The 22,500-nt window shown below is 45.0% G+C and overlaps 1 protein-coding gene across 1 annotated transcript in view; it reads left to right on the top strand.

Moving 5' to 3' along the window:
* The window catches only part of LOC143285779 (A disintegrin and metalloproteinase with thrombospondin motifs 18-like), a 257,129-nt gene extending 245,299 nt beyond the window's left edge, over positions 1 to 11,830 (top strand). The window contains exons 19-25 of the mRNA XM_076593195.1: positions 454 to 589; positions 2,400 to 2,526; positions 4,620 to 4,814; positions 5,789 to 6,047; positions 8,139 to 8,333; positions 8,988 to 9,360; positions 11,549 to 11,830. Of these exons, the coding sequence (XP_076449310.1) occupies positions 454 to 589; positions 2,400 to 2,526; positions 4,620 to 4,814; positions 5,789 to 6,047; positions 8,139 to 8,333; positions 8,988 to 9,360; positions 11,549 to 11,667 (1,404 nt within the window). The 3' untranslated portion in view covers positions 11,668 to 11,830. The remainder of the gene's footprint in view (positions 1 to 453; positions 590 to 2,399; positions 2,527 to 4,619; positions 4,815 to 5,788; positions 6,048 to 8,138; positions 8,334 to 8,987; positions 9,361 to 11,548) is intronic.
* The last annotated feature ends 10,670 nt before the right edge of the window (positions 11,831 to 22,500 follow it).

Consider the following 22,500-nt stretch of genomic DNA (forward strand, 5'->3'; position numbering starts at 1 on the left):
TCATCTTTCTTCTTCTGCATCATCATCATCATCTTCCTTCTTCTTCTTCCTCGCACACACACACACACACACACACACACACACACACACACACACACGCACACACACACACACACGCACACACACACACACACACACACACACAAACAACCCCCCCCCCCCCCCACACACACACACAGACACTCACCCGCCCCTCCTCACACACACACACACACACACACACAAACACACAAACACACACACACACACACACACACACACACACACACACACACTCATCCCCCCCAAGCCACCCACACACACACACACACACACACACACACACTCACCCCCCCCCCCACCCACCCACCAACACCCACCCATACAAACAAACAAACAAACAAACAAACATTCAAACAGCCTCACCCAGCCCTCCTGACAACTTCTTGCCGTGTGCTGCTTGCTTGCTTGCAGATACTGGTGCAGGACACCAACCCAGGCGTCCAGTATCAGTACACCATCCCAAGCGCACGCCGCCAAGTCCTGCCACCCACACACAACTACACCTGGTCCCAGGTGGTCTCCGAGTGTTCCCAGTCCTGCGCCGGAGGTGAGAGAAAAAAAACAAAAAAACCACGAAAACAACAGCAACATCAACCAAGCAAGCAGCCTCCCGCTAGTTTTTGCGCCGTCGATTTTCATGGCTAAAAACGTTGTATGAATACATTACTTTAGTTAGCAACGTTTCGTTATTTGTTTAGAATTATAGCTACCAACTTGCATGGTTTCAAGTGACCTATGCTAACAATATTAATTTTCTTTATATAGTCTCCGCAATGCTGCCGTTTTCATTGGCTACAAAACTGTGTGATTTCCAAGTGACCTGTTAGCCCACATTTCTTTAGTGAGCAGCGTTTCGTTGTTTTGTTGATAGAGTTTCAAACTTGTATGAATTCCAGTGACCTGTATTAGCCACAATCCTTTTGATTAACAACGTTTCGTTATTTGGTTATAGCTACAAACTTGTAGTATGAATTCAAGTGACCTATATTAGCCATGTTTCTTTTGTCAGCAACGTTTCGTTATTTGCATATAGCTACAAACTTGTAGTATGCAGTAATATCCATATTTCTTTAGTCAGCAACGTTTCGTTAGTTGCTTATAGCTACAAACTTGTAGTACGCAATAATATCCACATTTCTTTAGTCAGCAACGTTTCGTTATTTGCTTATAGCTACAAACTTTTAGTGTGAGTTCGAGTGTCCTATATTAGTCACATTCCTTTAGTTGGTAACGTTTCGTTATTTGTTTATAGCTACAAACTTGTATGATTTCAAGTGACCTATATTAGTCACATTCCTCTACTAGTTAGAAACGTTTCGTTATCTATTTATAGCTACAAACCTGTACTGTGAGTTCAAGGGACCTGTATTAGCCACATTTCTTTAGTTAGCAACATTTCGTTATTTGTCTACATAACTACAAACTTGTATGATTTCAAGTGACCTATATTAGTCGCATTTCTTTAGTCAGCTACGTTTCGTTATTTGCAATATTTTATTTAACGAGGAATGTTTCTTTGTTATGTATGATTGTGCTTTACCAGCCGTCTTATGAGTTTATCTAATGTTTGTTGTTGTTTTTGTTTGAGCACATTTTTGATTATAATCTTGTTGCTCTTCTGTTTTGCATTAGCATATATACTTTTTCCTTGATTTGTTCCGATTAAAGATTCATTTAAACCAACTGTCCAACCGAACACAACCCACTGACGATACAGTTGATTGGGAAACCCCAACCAAAGACCCAACTGATATCCAATCCTGCGGCACAACCAATTCAGCTGTCAACCTGTGTATTCAACACCAGCCCATCAAATAACCACTGATGATATATTAATGATAATAGTGTAATGATGCCGATGCAGCTGCTGCTGCTGCTGCTGATGATGATGATGATGAGCACGATGATAACGATGTGAGTGAAGTGATGGCCTAGAGGTAACGCGTCCGCTTAGGAAGCGAGAGAATCTGAGCGCGGTGGTTCGAATCACGGCTCAGCCGCAGATATTTTTTCCCCCTCCACTAGACCTTGAGTGGTGGTCTGGACGCTAGTCATTCGGATGAGACGATAAACCGAGGTCCCGTGTGCAGCACGCGCTTAGCGCACGTAAAAGAACCCACGGCAACAAAAGGGTTGTTCCTGGCAAAATTCTGTAGAAAAATCCACGTCAATAGGAAAAACAAATAAAACTGCACGCAGGAGAAATACACACACAAAAAAAATGGGTGGCGCTGTAGTATAGCGACGCGCTCTCCCTGGGGAGAGCAGCCCGAATTTCACACAGAGAAATCTGTTGTGATAAAAAGAAATACAAAATACAAAAAATACAAAATGATGACAGTGACTGTGTTGTGCAGGAGTGATGACGGTGTCAGCCCGCTGTCTGAAGGACCTGGAGACAGAGGTGGAGGCGAGGCACTGTGACCCGGACAGCAAGCCCAAGACAGGAGCCTTCCCCTGCAAGGCCCAGGCCTGCCCCGCCAGGTCACGATTATTATTATCTCCCTTCGTTCTGCCATAATGTTGTGGAAACGGAACTGTATTTTCTTTTTCACTGCACTGCGATTTACGACAGAAGTATATTCCTTTAAAAAAAAATTAAAAAAAGGGGGGGGGGGGGGAGGAAGAATACAGTGAAAACGAAAACCAAACAAACAAACAAAAGAAACCACAAAAAAACACGCTTTATCCTCAGATGACTGGGCTTCAACGTTTCATGGAAGATGAACATGGCTTCCATGATACATTTATTACGCACACCGATGTCGTTGAAGCATTTTCCTCTACCTTGTCCTCTTTTTCTTTTCCTTTGAAGATTTTTTTTGGCCATTTTGATCATGTCCATAGTATACTATAACTACTATTCCCTCTTACAGCACAATCAGTTATGAGGAACGGGTCATAAAAGGCCTTTTCAACAAAACTCTTGCGTTCTTCTCTGCCACGTGAAGAGAACTGGGATAATCACCTGGAGCAGGCTAACGTTAGGTTCCTGTGAATCACTTTCTGATCAGTGGAACACACCTCATGAAACAGCTCGAGTTATCTGCGGCCGTCCGTTTATGGTGACGAGCATCATAAAAAGAACACCACCACCACCACCACCAGCAACAACAACAAGAAAACAAAACAAACAAACAAAAAAAGAAGGAGGGTGGGGGGACTCTGGCAGGCAGACGCTGTGTGTGTGTGTGTGATGGTGTCGTGACGTCCGGCAGGTGGCTGTCGTGGCTTTTATAGTGTCATACCGACAGGGTGGCTATCATGAGGTGTGTGTGTGTGTGTGTGTGTCACGGTGTCATGAGGTGTGTCACGTGTTCTCGTTGTGTTGGACAGTTGGTTGTCATGAGGTGTTGTGAGGTGCGTCGTGGTGTCATGAGGTTGTAAAATTGTCATGAGAGGTGTGATGTGGTGCCGTGGTGTCATGAGGTGTGTCATGAGTTTTGTCATGTTGTCACGAAGTGTGCCGTGGTGTCAGGAGTTGTGTCATAGTGTTGGACAGGCGAATGCCATGCGCTGTTTCATGAGGTGTGTCATGGGGTGTGTCGTGGTGTCATGAGGTGTGTCACGACCTGTATCATGAGGTGTGTCATGGTGTCATGAGGTGTGTCGTGGTGTGGTGCCGTGGTGTTGGACAGGCGGATGTCATGCGCTGTTTCATGAGGTGTGTCACGAAGTGTCATGAGGTGTGTCGTGGTGTCATGAGGTGTGTCCTGAAGTGTGTCATGTGGTGCGTCGTGGTGTTGTGAGGTGTGTCGCGGTGTCATGAGGTGTGTCTTGAAGTGTGTCATGAGGTGCGTCGTGGTGTCATGAGGTGTGTCGTGGTGTCACGAGGTGTGTCCTGAAGTGTGTTATGAGGTGTGTCGTGGTGTTATGAGGTGTGTCGTGGTGTCATGAGGTGTGTCCTGAAGTGTGTTATGAGGTGTGTCGTGGTGTTATGAGGTGTGTCGTGGTGTCATGAGGTGTGTCTTGAAGTGTGTCGTGGTGTTATGAGGTGTGTCGTGGTGTCATGAGGTGTGTCCTGAAGTGTGTTATGAGGTGTGTCGTGGTGTTATGAGGTGTGTCGTGGTGTCATGAGGTGTGTCCTGAAGTGTGTCATGGTGTCACGAGGTGTGTCGTGGTGTCACGAGGTGTGTCCTGAAGTGTGTTATGAGGTGTGTCGTGGTGTTATGAGGTGTGTCGTGGTGTCATGAGGTGTGTCCTGAAGTGTGTCATGGTGTCACGAGGTGTGTCCTGAAGTGTGTTATGAGGTGTGTCGTGGTGTTATGAGGTGTGTCGTTGTGTCATGAGGTTGTCCTGAAGTGTGTCGAGAGGTGTGTCCTGAAGAAGTGTGTCATGAGGTGTGTCCTGAAGAAGTATGTCATGAGGTGTGTCACGAACTGTGTCATGAGGTGTGTCGTGCTGTCATGAGGTGTGTCGTGAGGTGTGGTGCCGTGGGTGTGTTGGACAGGCAGGCGAATGTCACGTGCCTCATGTTTCATGAGGCATGTCTTGAGGCGTGTCGTGAGCAAGTGTCATGATGAAGTGTGTGTCACGAGGTGTGTGTGTGTGTGTGTCGTGATGTCACGTGCAACCAGGTGGGTGCCTGAGCCGTGGACGGGGTGCAGCCGCACGTGCGGAGGGGGCCACCAGCGGCGGAAGATGTCGTGCCGCCAGGAGGTGGCCCCCCACAGGGACCGGAAGCTCCGCAGGCGGCAGTGCAAGCACCTGCCCAAGCCGGCCACCCGACAGCGCTGCTCCAGCCAGGAGTGCCCGCCGACATGGCATGCCAGGTGATTAGGAGAGAGGGTTTGGGGTTATTGGGAGGGGGGTATTGGGAGGAGTTGTGTGGGTGTGTGTTGGGTTGGTGTGGGTGTGGGTGTGGGGGATAGTGGGTGGGAAGGGTGTGTGTGTGTGGGGGGGGGGTTGTTATGGGCGCTGGGGGGAGGGGGAAGGAGGAGTTGTGTGGGTGTGTGTGATGTTGATGTGGGGGTGGGGGAGATTATGGGAGGGGGGGGGCGTGGGTGTGTGTGTGTGTGTGTGTGTGTGTGTGTGTGTGTGTGTGTGTGTGTGGTTGTCAAGTCAGTATTTTATTTTAAGATGAATAAGTAGCAACTGCTTTTTTTTTTTTTTTAATACATCAAGTCATCTGAGGAGAGAGAGAGAGAGAGAGAGAGAGAGAGAGAGAGAGAGAGAGAGAGAATGTAGATACGAAAAAAAGATATCCGTATGTATACAAATAAAAAGTGTTCCGATATAATCGATGGTTGCATTTCTGTAAAACACAGATAAATAGGAATACACATGCTCATGGACGTTTGTGTGCATGAGTGTGTGTGTGTGTGTGTGTGTGTGTGTGTGTGTGTGTGTGTGTGTAGGTTGTACGCGCGTTCGCGCGCCGACCTGTGCGCGTGTCTGTTTATGTGTATGTCTCTGTGCGATTCTCTGTGTGTGTGTGTGTGTGACTCTGTGTGTGTGTGTGTGTGTGTGTATGTGTGTATGTGTGTGTGTGTGTCTGTGTTTGTGTGACAGTGTCAGTGTCTGTATCTGTGTGTGTGTGTGTGTGTGTGTGTGTGTGTGTGTGTGTGTGTGTGTGTGTGTGTTAAAAAAAAACAAAAAAAAACACTGTCACAACCCTCCACACTCTATAGATTTATCGAATCGGGGGAAAAAAAAAAGAAGTTTTTATCAATGAAATCAATCTCAGGAAACATGACGTGACGAACTGACATAATGACATAATGATCGTTGTTGCCATGACCACCAGGTGGGTGCCAGAAGACTGGTCCCCTTGCAGCCGTACGTGCGGGGGAGGCCGGCAGGTGCGGAAAATCACGTGCCGCAAGGTGGTAGGGGTGGGGGGTCTGGCTGGGGGCAAAGGAGGCAGAAGCATCGGAGGCAGCAGCAGCAGCAGGGAGAGGAGGATCGGGAAGAGACACTGCAAGCAGCTACCCAAGCCAGCCAAGCGGCGCCTGTGCCACACTCACCCCTGTCCCCCAGACTGGCACTCCGCGAGGTGGTCCAGGGTAAGTCAGTGAGAGAGAGAGAGAGCGCATACAAAATTCTGCTGCCCGACTCGTCCTCAGAAAGAAAAGATCTGAGCACACCACTCCTCTTTTGCAACATCTCCACTGGCTCCCTGTCTCACACCGAATAAAGTACAAGATCAGCACTCTATGCTACAAATGTATTCACAAATCAGCCCCTTCCTATCTCTGTGGCTGCCTTCACCTCTACACTCCATCTCGCTCACTACGATCAGCTTCGGATCCACTCCACTTACACATACCCAGATTCAAACTCTCGACTGTTGGCCACCGTTCTTTCTCTGTCTCTGGACCTTGCAATTGGAATGAACTTCCTCTTTCGCTTCGTCAAGTCTCCACACTCAGCTCTTTCAAGTCTGGCCTTAAAACCCACCTCTTCCCAAAATAGCCTCCCTTCCCTGCCTCTTCCTTGTCTTTTTAGGGTTTTTTTTTCAGTTTTAGAGTTATGCTTGCGTGAGAATGACTGGTGCGAAAGCGCTTTGATTTGTTTATGCACAAGATTTAGCGCTATATAAGTACCATTATTATTATTATTATTATTAGAGAGAGAGAGGTGGGAAATGATATCAATTCTTTTGACAATACAAAAGTTCTGTGTTGTTTTGTGCAGTTTGTCATTTAAGAAATGTTCTATATCTTTCCAAAAGGCAGACGTTACACTGCATGTGACGAACAAGTGGCTGATTCTTTCCTTTTCGGTTTTACAAAATGTATATTCGTTGTTTTCAACGATACTTCTTTTCTTTTAAAGAATTATATTTGTTACCAGTATTCTATGAACTGTTCTTAATTGAAACGATTTCAGTTTTACTTTCTTTTATACTTTGTATTGTCTCAAATATATTTTCCCACTTAAGATTGATTATTTCTTTGTTTTTAATTTTTCACAGCAATTTGGTTGGTTGTGATCTGCAATAAGAGTGTCATAATAAAGTTTTGACCCTTTCCCTACACTCTGGATTATGTTAGGAGCTTTTTGTATTTGATCTGACTCATTGCTATTCAGATCAATACTATTTATACGAAAGAACTTTTTGACTGCTTGTACACAATCTTAAATTCTAAAACTTTTGTTTTGATGTTAAATTTACTCTTGAAATCTTCATTGGAAACGAATGCTACTGTTTCACTGACTAAGTCTGCAATGCAATATAAACCTTTGTTCTTCCATTCCTTATAGTATATTATTTTTCTGTCGATTTTGATAAACTCATTACAGAAAACATTCTCAGCTAAGAGGTCAGAATTATCAATATGGACTTTTTCTCGAAACATTTTATAAGTCTGGAATGTGTCGTTCCAGAAATCTCCAGAGTTTGTTCGTTTAACTGGCATATCACAACCGTATTCGTGAAGTTCTTTGACTAGAGGGTACAGATATTCTATTATGGATCTCCACTTGTGATTACTAAATTACCCTTACTGCTGTGCGGGGTGATTTGTTTTGATGATGATGGATGGTGGTGATGATTTTTAATGTATTGTTACTGTTGTTGTTGTTACTATAGATTGTGGTAGTAGTAGTAGCTGTGGCACCAGCACCAGCAGCTGTAGTTATAGCAGCAGCAGCAGAAATAGTAGTAATATCAGTTGCAGCAGCAGTAGTAACAGTAGCAGCAGCAGCAACAACAGCAACAGTAGTAGTAGTATGATTTATTTATTCATTTATTTAGTTAGTTAGTCATTTAGTTAGTAGTAGTAGTAATAATAATAATAATAGTAGTAGTATGTGTATACATAATTATTACTATGTACTCTTCTTCTTCTTCTTATCATCCTCCTCATCATCACCATCATCCTCATCATCACCATCATCCTCATCATCATCGTCGTCATCATTAAACTCGCTGAAATGTGTTCTGATGTGATGTGTGTGTGTGTGTGTGTGTGTGTGTGTGTGTGATGTGTGATGTGTGTGTGTGTGATGTATGATGGATGATGTGTGTGTGATGTATGATGTGTGTGTGATGTATGATGTGTGATGTATGATGGATGTGTGTGTGTGTGATGTGTGATGTATGATGTGTGTGTGTGTGTGTATGTGTTGTGTGTGTGTGTGTGTGTGCCCAGTGCTCGGTGCAGTGCGGGGAGGGACGGCAGACCCGCAAGGTGACGTGTCGCTCGGGCACGGGCACCAGCCTGTCGCCTTTCGTCATCCACGCCGACCACCGCTGCGACGCCGCCTCCCGCCCCGCTGCCTCCCGCCTCTGCCGGCGTCACATCTGCCGCTCGCGACTCGTCTGGAGATTCTCCGCCTGGGGGAAGGTGAGGAGAGAGTGGGGCTGGGGGTGGCGGAGGATGGACGGGGGGACGGAGGATTGAGGGGGAGGGCGGTGGCGAGGGGGGGTGGGGGCGGTCAATTCCTTCCCTCCTTTTGTAAGCACTTTTAATTAAAGAGGTGTAACTGATTTTGCTGAACAAAACGTAAATGCCGTGCCATGGTGAAGTCTGGATATAAAGAATTGTGGCTGGCAACTTGTATTTGTATTTCTTTTTATCACAACAGATTTATCTGTGTGAAATTCGGGCTGCTCTCTCCAAGGAGAGCATGTCTCTACACTACAGCGCCACGCATTTTTTTTGTATTTTTACTGCGTGCAGTTTTATTTGTTTTCCAATCGAAGTGGATTTTTCTACGGAATTTTGCCAGGAACAACCTTTTCGTTGCCGTGGGTTCTTTTACGTGCGCTAAGTGCATGCTGCACACGGGACCTCGGTTTATCGTCTCATCCGAATGACTAGCATCCAGACCACCACTCAAGGTCTATTGGAGGTGGAGAAAATACCGGCGACTGAGCCGTGATTCGAACCAGCGCGCTCAGATTCTCTCGCTTCCAAGGCGGACGCGTTACCTCTAGGCCATCACATATAATTACCATATCACATCTTTTTTTTCTTTTTCCCTTTCCCTGTGGCCAGTGTTCTGTGACGTGCGGCCACGGTCGCCAGCAGCGTGAGGTGTGGTGTAGCGACGGGCACGGGCGCTTCGGACACGCCCGCTGTGGCCACCTGGTGCGACCCCCCACCTCCCGGACCTGCCGACAACCCCGATGCCCTCGTCCCTCCCCTCCTCCAACCACCACCACCACCAGGACAACAACGACAACGACGACAACGACGACGACGACGACTACTACTACCCCTAGACCGCAGCCACAACCGCAGCCGCAGCCTCAACCACGACCACACTACCGTTCACGGGCCCAGGCAGGTCCTTCACGACCCCAGCCCAGGTCACGAGCACGTGCAATCCGGCCCCGACCCCAGCTCCAGTACATGGCTCGGATGGTTGGTCAGTGTCTGTGTGATTGGTTTTGATGTCAGATAAACTGAAAAGAGAACGTAACTGTCATAATTTTTATGCGCACACATATACAGCAGAGCAGCTCACAATAAGAGAACAGGGCATGTATCGTGCTCAAACATGTGAATTTGTTTTGGGTTGTATATATATATATATATATATATATATATATATCCCGAAGATGCTACTGTATGGCCAGCTGAAGGAAGGTCACCGCGAACTTAGAAGACCCTGCAAGCGCTTCAAGGACACCTTGAAGACAGACCTCAAAGCCTGTGACATAGACATCGCTTCCTGGGAAACTGATGCCCTTGACCGCTCTCGCTGGAGGATGCTGTGCTCTAATGGCATAAAGACGTTTGAAAACAAGAGAACGCTGGCCATTAAGGAGAAGCATGAACGAAGGAAGCAGGGCTCAACTTCTGGAGACGTTTTCCCTTGCAACACCCGTGGGAAGTGCTGCGCATCCAGAATCGGCCTCTTCTCCCATATGAGGACACACACCGACAGATAAGCCTGCCTGCCTACTCATCCGTCGGTCCGACGGGAGAATCCATATAAATCTTTACTTTACAGGCATATCATATTCGAAAATCGTCAACTGAAAATATAGTGTTATGATAATACGATCTCTCTTTTCCTAAATGCCTTATAAAGATACGTGGTTGATATTTCTCATAATGTGTTCCTTTTTCTCAAAACCAGTTGTAATGTCAGTCTAAAATCACTGGGACGTTGAAATATTTTGACGGGATTAGACTGTTTCTCGAGTTATAAACAGCAGGGCAACACGGAACAGAATGGACTTCATTTTCCAAAACAGATTTTCACCGCGGACACTGCATTTCACATTTGTCATTTATTTTATATCTTGATTGATGTACAAATCAATTGGATAAGCCAAACCTGCAAGGGGGGTGTGGGGGGTGAAGAGTGAGTGGAGCTCGGAAGCGGTGGGGGGGGGGGGGTTGGGGGAGTGTGGTGGCTTGGGAAAGAAGAAGGTTGGGGGTTGTCATGAGGATTGGGAAGAGGGAGATTGTGAGTTGTAAGGGTGGGTGGGGGATTGGAGAGAGGAAGGTTGTGAGTTGTAAAGGGGGTGGGGGTGGGGGGGTGGCCTGGGAAGAGGAAGATTGTGAGTTGTAAGGGAGGGGGGGGGGCTTGGGAAGAGGAAGATTGTGAGTTGTAAGGGAGGGTGAGGGGGTTTGGGAAGAGGAAGATTGTGAGTTGTAAGGGGGGTGGCTTTAGAAAGAGGAAGATTGTGTTGTAAGGGGTCGGGGGAGGGAGTGTAGTAGCTTGGGAAAGAGGAAGATTGTGAGTTGTAAGGAGGGGGGAGGGGAGTGTGGTGTCTTGGGAAAGAGGAAGATTGTGAGTTGTAATGGGGGAGGGGAGTGTGGTGGCTTGGGAAAGAGGAAGATTGTGAGTTGTAAGGGGAGGTGGGTGTCTTGGGAAAGAGGAAGATTGTGAGTTGTAATGGGGGAGGGGTGTGGTGTCTTGGGAAAGAGGAAGATTGTGAGTTGTAAGGGGAGGTGGGTGTCTTGGGAAAGAGGAAGATTGTGAGTTGTAATGGGGGAGGGGAGTGTGGTGTCTTGGGAAAGAGGAAGATTGTGAGTTGTAATGGGGGAGGGGAGTGTGGTGTCTTGGGAAAGAGGAAGATTGTGAGTTGTAAGGGGGGCGGAGGTGTCTTGGGAAAGAGGAAGGTCAGGGGTTGCAAACTTCATGTTGCAGCGAACAGCTAAAAGTTTAAATGAAACTCTGAACCCTCCTGGTTTTGGTGTTCTTTTTTTTTCTTTTCTTTTTTTTATCTCCCGATTGAGAATAGAAATCAGATCTCATTCCATCCACCCCACCCGCCCTCACAATCAGCTCTCCCTTTCAATCAATCAATCAAATCAATCAATCAAACAGTCAATCACTTTAATTTCTGAAACACATAGTGTACAGATATATGTCTTCAGGCTCGTCAACGTCAAAAGAATTTAAAGCAGTTCATTAAATATAACTTTTTTTTAAAAAAACAACAAAAAAACAACCGAATAACACACACACACACACACACACACACACACACACACACACACACACACACACACACACGCACACACACACACACACACACACACACACAGAGGGATGGAGAGAGAAACAATGCCACTCATTCTCAGCACGTGCACTGCAGGTCCCCCAGCCCCGCCGTGTGTGGACAAGGAGCAGTGGTGCCACCTGGTGAGGGAGCACAAGGCGTGTGGCCACGACTACTACAGCCAGAGCTGCTGCCGGACCTGCCGACACCCCTGAGGAGAACCCTCCCCGACACCCTACACCCTTCATCCCTTGTTGTGCAGTGTTCCTCTCTTGATAGGCGTCTGTTCTGAGGACTTCAAGGTGTAACTTAGGACTGCCTGTTCCGAGGACAGTATGATGTAACTTTGGACTACCTATTTGGAGGACTTGGTGGCGTAACTTAGGACTGCCTGTTCTGAGGACAGCATGACGTAACTTTGGACTACCTATTTGGAGGACTTGGTGGCGTAACTTAGGACTGCCTGTTCTGAGGACAGCATGACGTAACTTTGGACTGCCTGTTCTGATGACAGCATGACGTAACTTTGGACTGCCTGTTCTGAGGACAGCATGACGTAACTTTGGACTGCCTGTTCTGATGACAGCATGACGTAACTTTGGACTGCCTGTTCTGAGGACAGCATGACGTAACTTTGGACTGCCTGTTCTGAGGACAGCATGACGTAACTTTGGACTGCCTGTTCTGAGGACAGCATGACGTAACTTTGGACTACCTATTTGGAGGACTTGGTGGCGTAACTTAGGACTGCCTGTTCCGAGGACAGCATGACGTAACTTTGGACTGCCTGTTCTGAGGACAGCATGACGTAACTTTGGACTGCCTGTTCTGAGGACAGCATGACGTAACTTTGGACTGCCTGTTCTGAGGACAGCATGACGTAACTTTGGACTGCCTATTTGGAGAACTTGTGATGGGGTAGCTTACTACTTGTTCTGAGGACTTGGTGGTGTAACTTAGGACTGCCTGTTCTGAGGACAGCATGACGTAACTTTGGACTGCCTGTTCTGAGGACAGCATGACGTAACTTTGGACTGCCTGTTCTGAGGACAGCATGACGTAACTTTGGACTGCCTGTTCTGAGGACAGCATGACGTAACTTTGGACTGCCTATTTGGAGAACTTGTAGCTTACTACTTGTTCTGAGGACTTGGTGGTGTAACTTAGGACTGCCTGTTCTGAGGACAGCATGACGTTACTTTGGACTGCCTGTTCTGAGGACAGCATGACGTAACTTTGGACTGCCTGTTCTGAGGACAGCATGACGTAACTTTGGACTGCCTATTTGGAGAACTTGTAGCTTACTACTTGTTCTGAGGACTTGGTGGTGTAACTTAAGACTACCTGTTTTGAGGGCTTGGTGGGGCAGCACAGGACTACCTGTTCTGAGGACTTTAAGCTGTTGCGACTACCTGTTCTGAGGACTCCATGGCGTGACTCACGACTACCTGTTCTGAGGACAGCATGGGGTAACTTAGGACTACCTGTTTTGAAAACTTGGTGGCGTAACTTAGGACTACCTGTTCGGAGGACGTGATGGTGTAATCTAGGACTACCTGTTCTAAGTAGTTCATGTCGTATGTTAGAATTACCTGTTCGGAGGACGTGATGGAGTGGCTTGGGACTACCTGTTCTGAGGATTTCGTGTTGTAAGTTAGGACTACCTGTTCTGAGGACTTGATGACATGACTTACAGCTACCTATTCTAATGACTGGATGGTCTTGGCGCCCAGCACAAGACATACATAAGACTTGAGGACTGACTTTCTGCCGAGCGATGAGCTGGTCACAAATAACTGCTCTTCATGGCAGGACATTGTTGCTTATAGTCCAACCGACTGCCCAGGCTGTTAAGGTCATGAATGACCTGATAAGGTGATCAGGACTGATATAACTACTCTTCAACTACGTGGAGCTACCTCCACTTCCACTGCAGCACCACCTACCCACTTATGTTCCACATGTGGACGAGATTTCTGGACCCAGATTGGCCTCAGTCACAGATCCTCCATCTGACACTGAAGTCGTGGTCTTCTTCGAAACCGACGGACGAACATCAACTACTCGCTGCACACGTGTCTTTTGAAGAGACATACGTTTACATGGTCTGGTGGCGAGAGAGAGGGGGGCATACAGCGACAGTGACACCAGTAGATGAGAAAAGCTGGTGGTACAATTTGTTTTTTGTAACCAAGGTCTGTTTTTTGAGTGCCCAGCTCTCTTGCTGAGGCCTGTGAGGTAAGGTCGGGGAAAAAAAACAACTACCGTCTTTCCACTGCTCTCTCGAACACTGGAGGTGGGAGGGGCACACATTTTGATGATGACTTTCTTTGATACTGGGATGGACAGTGACCTGAAAAGGGAGGACGCAGTTCCCTCCTCCTTCCAATCACCTACTGCTGGGGGAGTTTGAGTTCCACTGCCCGCCGGTCAGATTCTTGAGGTCTGTCGCTTAGTGTTGAATGACATGAACTGTTCATTATTTGGTGGCTCTCAGGACATCAACAGTTCAAACTGATGGCATGGAGATCATCCAGTTTTTCTTTCTTTCTTTGTTTTTGTGGGGGGTTTTCTATGTGGGGCAGGGTGAAATTGTTACATTTCCTGTTCAACCCAATCCTCTTTCCTTGGACATGAATTATCATTATCACACAAGGAATGAAGTGAGGGGACGGGGTGTTGGGGGCATGGAGAGCATGGAGAGTCGCCGGCCTGTTGGTGCAGAAAACATACTGACCTCGGTCTTTCAAGGCTGGAGACGTTGCTGGTCCTGATCTGTCTTACTGACTGTGGAAGATAGACTTTGAAAGGCCTGTTGGGGTCATGAAAGGGACATTTGAAAGGCATGTTGGGGTCATGAAAGGGACATTTGAAAGGCCTGTTGGGATCATGAAAGGCCTGTCAAGGACAAAGATGATGAAAGGCCTATTAAGGTTCTGAAAGACCCGTGAAGGACATTAAAGGCCTATTGGGGACTATGGTAATGAAAGTCCTGTTAAGACTAAGGTCATGAAATACTTGTTAAGGTCCTGAAAATTCCGTTAAGGACTAAGATGATGAAAGGTCTGTTAAAGTGATGAGAGGCCTGTTCAAGACTAAGGTGATGAAAGTCCTGTTAAGGATCTTAAAGACCTGTTTCGAATATTAAAGACACATAGTAAAGACTTAGGTCATGAATGCCTGTTTGCACTAAGGTCGTGAAAGACCTGTTAAGGTCCTGAAAGGTATGTTAAAGTCACACAAGGCCTGTTTAGGACTGAAATGACGAAAGAAATGTTAAAGACAAGTGATGAAAGGCCTGTTAAGGTCCTGAAAGGTCTGTTAAGGACTAAGGTCATGAAAGGCCTGCTAAGGACATTGAAGGCCCGTCGAAGACATTAAAGGCCCGTTGAAGACATTAAAAGCTTGCTAAGGACACATGTCGTGAAAGGCCTGTTAAAGACTTTAATTAAAAACCCGTTAAGAAGACATTGAAAGCCCGTTAAGGTCACGAAACGAAGAAATCAAAACAATTTTGGCCGAGATACTTAATCGTAGTTGCAGGCAAACAGACAGACAGGCAGACAGATAGGTAGGTAGGCAGGCCGGAGAACAGACAGCACGTGCCACTCCAGAACAAAACACGTGCATGACACTGACAGAACACAGAGGACGCCACGAGCGATTCCTGACTGAGGATGATGACCAAACAACACGGCACTGTGTACCAGCAGTTCGTGATGACGTGTTTATCAAAACCACACTGACCTCATTTCCCCTCTCCCCCCCCCTCCTCCCCCCTCTCCCCCTTCCCACCCCGAACCCCTTACACGCACACAGGACGTACAAAAAGAGCAGCTCATGAATTTTTTGCAGTTGTTTTTTTTTTTTCCTTCGTGCTAGGCGAAAGGGGACTTTAAAACTGCTGTTCAGTGCACAGTTATCTTTCACCAGAAGATTCTGAAAATAAGAAGACAGAATCGCACCACACGTTTTATTTTATTATGGGTGAAGAGAGGGTTGGGGGGGTAGGGGGGGGGGAGTTCCAAAACAGTTTACACCTAGCAAGTGTTTACCGGAACAGAGCAAAGCAATAAAAGTGGGGTTATGTTTTTTGGGTTTTTTTTTTTCCCCCCCATTCCTTGAGGGATGAAAACGCTTCGAGAACTGTGTGCATCCAGCGACCTTGACTGCAGGCATGCATGGAGAAAAAGTTGTTTCAGCATTGCTTCACACGCCTCATCAGTGAATGTATACGTGTACATTGCCATGTCCAAGCTGTATGAACTTGGTTTTAATTATGAAATAGTTATTTTAGCATGTCAGAAGACGTTTAATTCTAAAGCGTATTTTCGTACATGGTGTTGAATATGTAAGGTCGTGTATATTTTTTATATCTATGCAAGGTCACCTATATTTCATATTCAGGTTTTGTTTGTTTGTTTTGTGTTTGTTTGTTTTTAGCTCTGATGGTGGACAGTAATAATTCAGGCCAGAGTTTTTTTTGTATGCGCCGTTTTATTATACACAATTTAACATTTCTTGGCCACAGATTGTGTGAAGACGCATTGAAATCGCAGTAATTTCATTGAGCCAGTTTATAACGTACGCTCTGGTCAACAACTCACTTCATTTGATCATGAGAGTGATTGATGTACTTATGATATTGGGTGTTGTAACATTTTGAGATGAGCTTGTTGGTTGTGTTGTTATTGTTTCTCTGTTGTGCGATTTATTTTCCTTTAAAGCAGTGATTAAAAGTCTAAAACCGCGTTTGGTATTCTGACAAGATATGCCATAAAAAATTAAAAAATTGTGTGCACGTGTACATATTATAACCAAAGGACGTGTCAGTGGTTGTACATTTTTCATGGTTTGGTTTATATATGTGCAAATGATGCGTTTGATTGTCTATTTTATCTATCTCTTTTTTTTTTTTTTTACATTAACCTAAAAGAATATTGGTCGATTTTTGTATGCAGCCAACTACTAAGTGCACTTATGGTGCACGCGATTATACATTTTGATTAACAGAAAAAAAGGGGGGGGGGGGTCAGGGGGTTAAAGATTAGTAAAGAATGGGGAAAGGGTGTAAGAAAGCAACACTGGGAGCAGCAAAGATTATGGGTGAAGACGATTCCTATCTTAATTAGTTGTTTGGGGGTTTTTTTCTAACGAGAGCTAAAGATACCCGAGTCGAAGAAGAAAAACAAAACAAATGACGATGATTCTGTTTGGTCACTAAACGTGAAGCAGACACGAAGCCAGTTCCTAATGGTGTCTTTGAAGAATTGGAATGATACAAATGAATCGTCAGTTTTGAAAGAGGAACATCATGTGTGCGTATGGATGAAAGAGGGGCTCATTGGAATTGTTTTATGCGCATACAAATAAATCACAAGATAAAAGAAATGCGCGTGAATGAATCGTGCACGTCAAATAGATTTTGTACATTTTCGTTTACATTTTGTGTATTTTTGCAGATCAAAAACAACGACTGAAAAAAACTATATATGTATATGTCAAAGGTCTGACAGCGTGTGTATTATATCATGTCATAGAATTGTCCATATTCAAATATATAATATATAACCAATCCCATCAATTGATTTCTTGAGATATTTATTGAATCTGTAATAGTGCTAGTAATGTCACTGTCGGCTTTTCGCTTCGTACGCTCTGACTGATCACATACGCTGAATGTATAGGTGTATGTGTGTGTTTGTTTGCTTGTGTGTATGTGTGTGTGTGTGTGTATGTGTGTGTGTGTGCGCGCGTGCGCGTGTGCGTGTATGTTAATCGCTCATCAGTACATTTTCATAACATAACAACATTGCACTTACTGCGAGACTGGGGCCATGTTGGTGAAGGTTTGGTTTTGGTTTTCCTCTAAATGCTATTAATGATAAATGACGTGATGATTAACCCCTAGATTGCTGAACCATGTTGACTTGAGATCAGTTGGGCGTGGCTTTGTAATGCGTTCCTTACTTTTTGTGTTCCTCTAAGTGAGCTTCTGTGATCTTGTTGATGAACATTAATACGGTTCCACCAAACTGAAGGAGCCAAATTAGATCATAGTGACTGACATCCTGACCTGTAAGCTCTGTCTTATCTCAGTGAGGTGACAGCCCTTCACTGACATCCTGACCTGTTAAGCTCAGTCTTATCTCAGTGAGCTGACAGCCCTTCACTGACATCCTGACCTGTAAGATCAGTCTTATCTCAGTGAGCTGACAGCCCTTCACTGACATCCTGACCTGTAAGATCAGTCTTATCTCAGTGAGCTGACAGCCCTTCACTGACATCCTGACCTGTAAGTCAGTCTTACTCAGTGAGGTGACAGCTCTCACTGACATCTGACCTGTAAGCAGTCTTATCTCAGTGAGGTGACAGCCCTTCACTGACATCCTGACCTGTTAAGCTCTGTCTTATCTGAGTGATGTGACAGCTCTTCACTGACATCCTGACCTGTTAAGCTCAGTCTTATATCAGTGAGTGACAGCTCTTCAATGACATCCTGAACCTGTAAGCTCGTCTTATCTCAGTGAGTGACAGCCTTCACTGACATCCTGACCTGACTCATAACGCTCTGACATCTGACGTAAGCTCTGTCTTATCACAGTGAGGTGACGGCTCTTCACTGACATTCTGACTGACATCCTGACCTTTTAAGCTCTGTCTTATCTCAGTGATGTGACAGCTTTTCACTGACATCCTGACCTGTTAAGCTCAGTCTTATCTCAGTGAGGTGACAGCTCTTCAATGACATCCTGACCTGTTAAGCTCTGTCTTATCTCAGTGAGGTGACAGCTCTTCACTGACATCCTGACCTGTAAGCTCTGTCTTATCTCAGTGATGTGACGGCTCTTCACTGACATCCTGACCTGTAAGCTCTGTCTTATCTCAGTGATGTGACAGCTTTTCACTGACATCCTGACCTGTAAGCTCTGTCTTATCTCAGTGAGGTGACAGCTCTTCACTGACATCCTGACCTGTAAGCTCTGTCTTATCTCAGTGAGCTGACAGCCCTTCACTGACATCCTGACCTGTTAAGCTCAGTCTTATCTCAGTGAGGTGACAGCTCTTCAATGACATCCTGACCTGTTAAGCTCTGTCTTATCTCAGTGATGTGACAGCTTTTTACTGACATCCTGACCTGTAAGCTCTGTCTTATCTCAGTGATGTGACAGCTTTTCACTGACATCCTGACCTGTAAGCTCTGTCTTATCTCAGTGATGTGACGGCTCTTCATTGACATCCTGACTGACATCCTGACCTGTAAGTTCTGTCTTATCTCAGTGAGGTGACAGCCCTTCACTGACATCCTGACCTGTTAAGCTCTGTCTTATCTCAGTGAGGTGACAGCTCTTCACTGACATCCTGACCTGTAAGCTCTGTCTTATCTCAGTGAGGTGACAGCCCTTCACTGACATCCTGACCTGTAAGTTCTGTCTTATCTCAGTCAGCTAACACATTTTGATTATTCTGTCACTGTATGGGGGATCTGTGCAATAACTCTTAAATAAAAAAGAGAATAAATAAAAACGTTATTTCGCAGTATCTAGGCTAGACCAGTCCAGTTAGCGAAGCACTCCCCGGAGATAAACCCCGACCGGCACAGCTCCAGCCTGCTTCTTTGATCCATGATCCCTACACTAAGAATGAAAAACATTACCTAAACCCGCTTTCTTTCTTAGGTGGTGGTTCACAAAGAAAAAGAAAAAAAAGTCATTTGTTATCATTTAGCCAGCAGCCATTGCGACACCTTCGATACAAAAGTACCAGTGGTATTGGCACTCCACAGCTGTCTGGGGTAGGGTGTTCCAGTCCCGAATTGTTCTTGGGAGGAATCCTGCCCTGTCTGTTTTGTGTCCTACAGAAGGTATGGGACAGGGGAGGAATCCTGCCCTCTGTTTTGTGTCCTACAGAAGGTATGGAACAGGGGAGGAATCCTGCCCTCTCTGTTTTATGTCCTACAGAAGGATCAGGGACAGGGGAGGAATCCTGCCCTGTCTGTTTTATGTCCTACAGAAGATCTGGGACAGGGAGGAATCCTGCCCTGTCTGTTTTATGTCCTACAGAAGATCTGGGACAGGGGAGGAATCCTGCCCTGTCTGTTTTGTGTCCTGCAGTGGATCTGGGACAGGGGAGGAATCCTGCCCTGTCTGTTTTGTATCCTACAGAAGATCTGGGACAGGGGAGGAATCCTGCCCTGTCTGTTTTGTGTCCTACAGAAGATCTGGGACAGGGGAGGAATCCTGCCCTGTCTGTTTTGTGTCCTACAGAAGGTATGGGACAGGGGAGGAATCCTGCCCTGTCTGTTTTGTGTCCTACAGAAGGTATGGAACAGGGGAGGAATCCTGCCCTGTCTGTTTTGTGTCCTACAGAAGGTATGGGACAGGGGAGGAATCCTGCCCTCTCTGTTTTGTGTCCTACAGAAGAGCTGGGACAGGGGAGGAATCCTGCCCTGTCTGTTTTGTGTCCTACAGAAGATCTGGGACAGCTGTTCTGTGTGGGCTCGTCTTTGTCGCAGCGGTGGTGGGATGAGCTTCCTCTCTCTTACTCGTCAGCAGGTCAGCATTTAAGGGGTTAACGGCGTGGGGGCGAGATGTGTCAAACGTTAACAGTGACCAGTGGCACGGGGGGTTGTGTTCACGGCCAAAGTGAGTGGTGTGAGTTTTAATTAACGAGGAGTGATTTAACACGAGTTGTCTTTTCTTGCTAATACAAGATGACGCCACCATTGCGACTTATTACTAGAAAAAAAAAAAAGAAAAAAAAAAACCACGGAAAACTTAAGACAAAACGCAAAAAGGGTTACAGTTAGACGGATAAAGATTAACGATTCTAATCGCGATATTTTCTCTGTTCTGGTTGGAAGGTAAACAGCTGTACAAGAGTAGCAAAACACCCACACCCAACCTACCCCCCCCCCCCCCCCCCACACACACACACACACACACACACAAGCGCAATGAGACAACAGCAGCGATATTTTTTGTCTTGTTTTGTTTTGTTGTTATAGTTATCATTAATTCTGAATTGTAAAATGAACTGGATGTGAACGATTGTCTGCCTTGTTAAGAAACAATTGTCCATATACCCCCCCCCCCCCCTTCCCCCCACCCCCACAAAGAAATGATATGTATATTTTCGGTCATATAGAACTTAAATGATATAATTTTTTTCTTCAAATTTTCAATCTTACGGTCTCCATTTAAATTCTAGAAAAAAAATGGGGGGGGTGACGGGGGTGGGGGGGGGGCGGGTGCGGCGATTCCGGAAAATATAGTTTTTGCGATCAACAGTTTTACTGGATACTTTTTATTCTTTTACTGAACATTTTTATATATGGCCTTTTTCATTTTAATCATTCAGTTGGTTTGGTTTGGTTTTTGTGTTGTTGCTGTTGTTGTTGATGTTTTCTTCTTGTTTTTTGTTGGTGTTGTTTTGGGGTTTTTTTTTTTTAGATCATACACCTTTTTCTTTCTCCTGATTTACGAATAAGAATATAAACTGGGCCATATACCGAATCCCTTTCATGTTGTACAATATTGCATAATGTATGTGTGTGGTGCGTGTATATGCAAGCGGCATTTGCGTTCTTTGCATTTACGTTCGTGTGTGTTCCTGCGAAAACGTACCTGTCTTCGTCGTTTTTGAACCTGCACGGGGAAAAAAACAAAAAGATATCTGTCGAGCGAACGTGTGTGTGTGTGTGTGTGTGTGTGTGTGTGTGTGTGTGTGTGTGTGTGTGTATTGGCCATGAGTTTTGATTTCCAAACAAAATAAGATACGGTAACCGTTGATTACGAATAGTAATTACAATAACATCACAACCATCATCACAATCGTTTGTAGCGGGTGGGCAATTCACACGTTGTTATGCTCTACTGTTGGTTTTCTTTTTCTTTTCTTTTTTTTAAAATAAGATGTAATTGTTCTTTTAATTTTTCGGCTTGCTTGCGATCGCAGTCTTTACGTTCCAAATTTTCGATGTCTCCTATATTTTCTTTTCTTTTTTTTCTTTCTTTTTTTTTTATAAAGTCTGAATTTATATATATTTTTTTATATATGAATATGACATGTACAGTTGTGTTTTGTAATACTTTCGGTTGTAATAATTGTAACTTCAGAGGTTTTGGTTTCTTAAAACTTTGGCTGATTCTGAAAGTGCGGTGTAATAACTGTGTTGAATTTATATAATGGACAAGATGGTTTACCTTTTGGTATATGTGTTTGATATATATATATATATATATAATTGATTTTGTGAACAGTTTCAATAAAGTCCTCAGATTTTTTTTCTTTGTTTTTGTCTTCATGTGTTGGCTGGTTGGTTTGTCAGTGTGTACACGCGTGCAATGTGAGCCCTTATTGTATGTATGTATGTATGTATGTACGTGCAAGTGCATATAAGCTTGTATACATAGATAGATAAACAGATAGATATATGAATAAATAAGTAAAAAGATAAACAAATAAACAGATAGATAAGGAGACGAACGCTGGCACAAACGTTCGCAAACAACTGCAAGAACATTAGTGCAAGGGGGAACAACTGCATTGAATACATAAATCCAGTAAAGTAGTTATTTCCCCTTATGAACGTTTTCTTCGAATTTTCGTTTTGACAGCTCGTAGAGTTTACTTCTTTTTTTTTTAAAATAAAATAAAATAAAATAAATCTAAATTCTCGCGATTATATTATTCAGAATTGAAGCAAGTATTCTTAGAATATGTTAACGTTTAGAAAAAAAGACTGTGAACGTCTAGCGCGACTGGCAGAGTCAGTTCTTGTCGAAACGTTTTTGGACGGGAAAACGGGCGCATTGGTGAGGTAGATCCAACATCGAGATTCTTTTAGAGTTCTGCCAGAGCATCGAACGAGCTGAAACTAGAATGTTTCAATTGTTACGAGGTTAAACGAAGGACCAGCACGAACATAACTATAATGTGAGTTGTTTCCTTTATCATATTTATGTAGCCGGTTGGGCAGGGTTCTTTCACCACGTCAGCACCAGTTTTCGTCAAGGCTTTACTCAGGACAAGACGGGGAACATATC

Source organism: Babylonia areolata, chromosome 9 (genome assembly GCF_041734735.1).
Source record: "Babylonia areolata isolate BAREFJ2019XMU chromosome 9, ASM4173473v1, whole genome shotgun sequence".
NCBI classification, from domain to species: domain Eukaryota; kingdom Metazoa; phylum Mollusca; class Gastropoda; order Neogastropoda; family Buccinidae; genus Babylonia; species Babylonia areolata.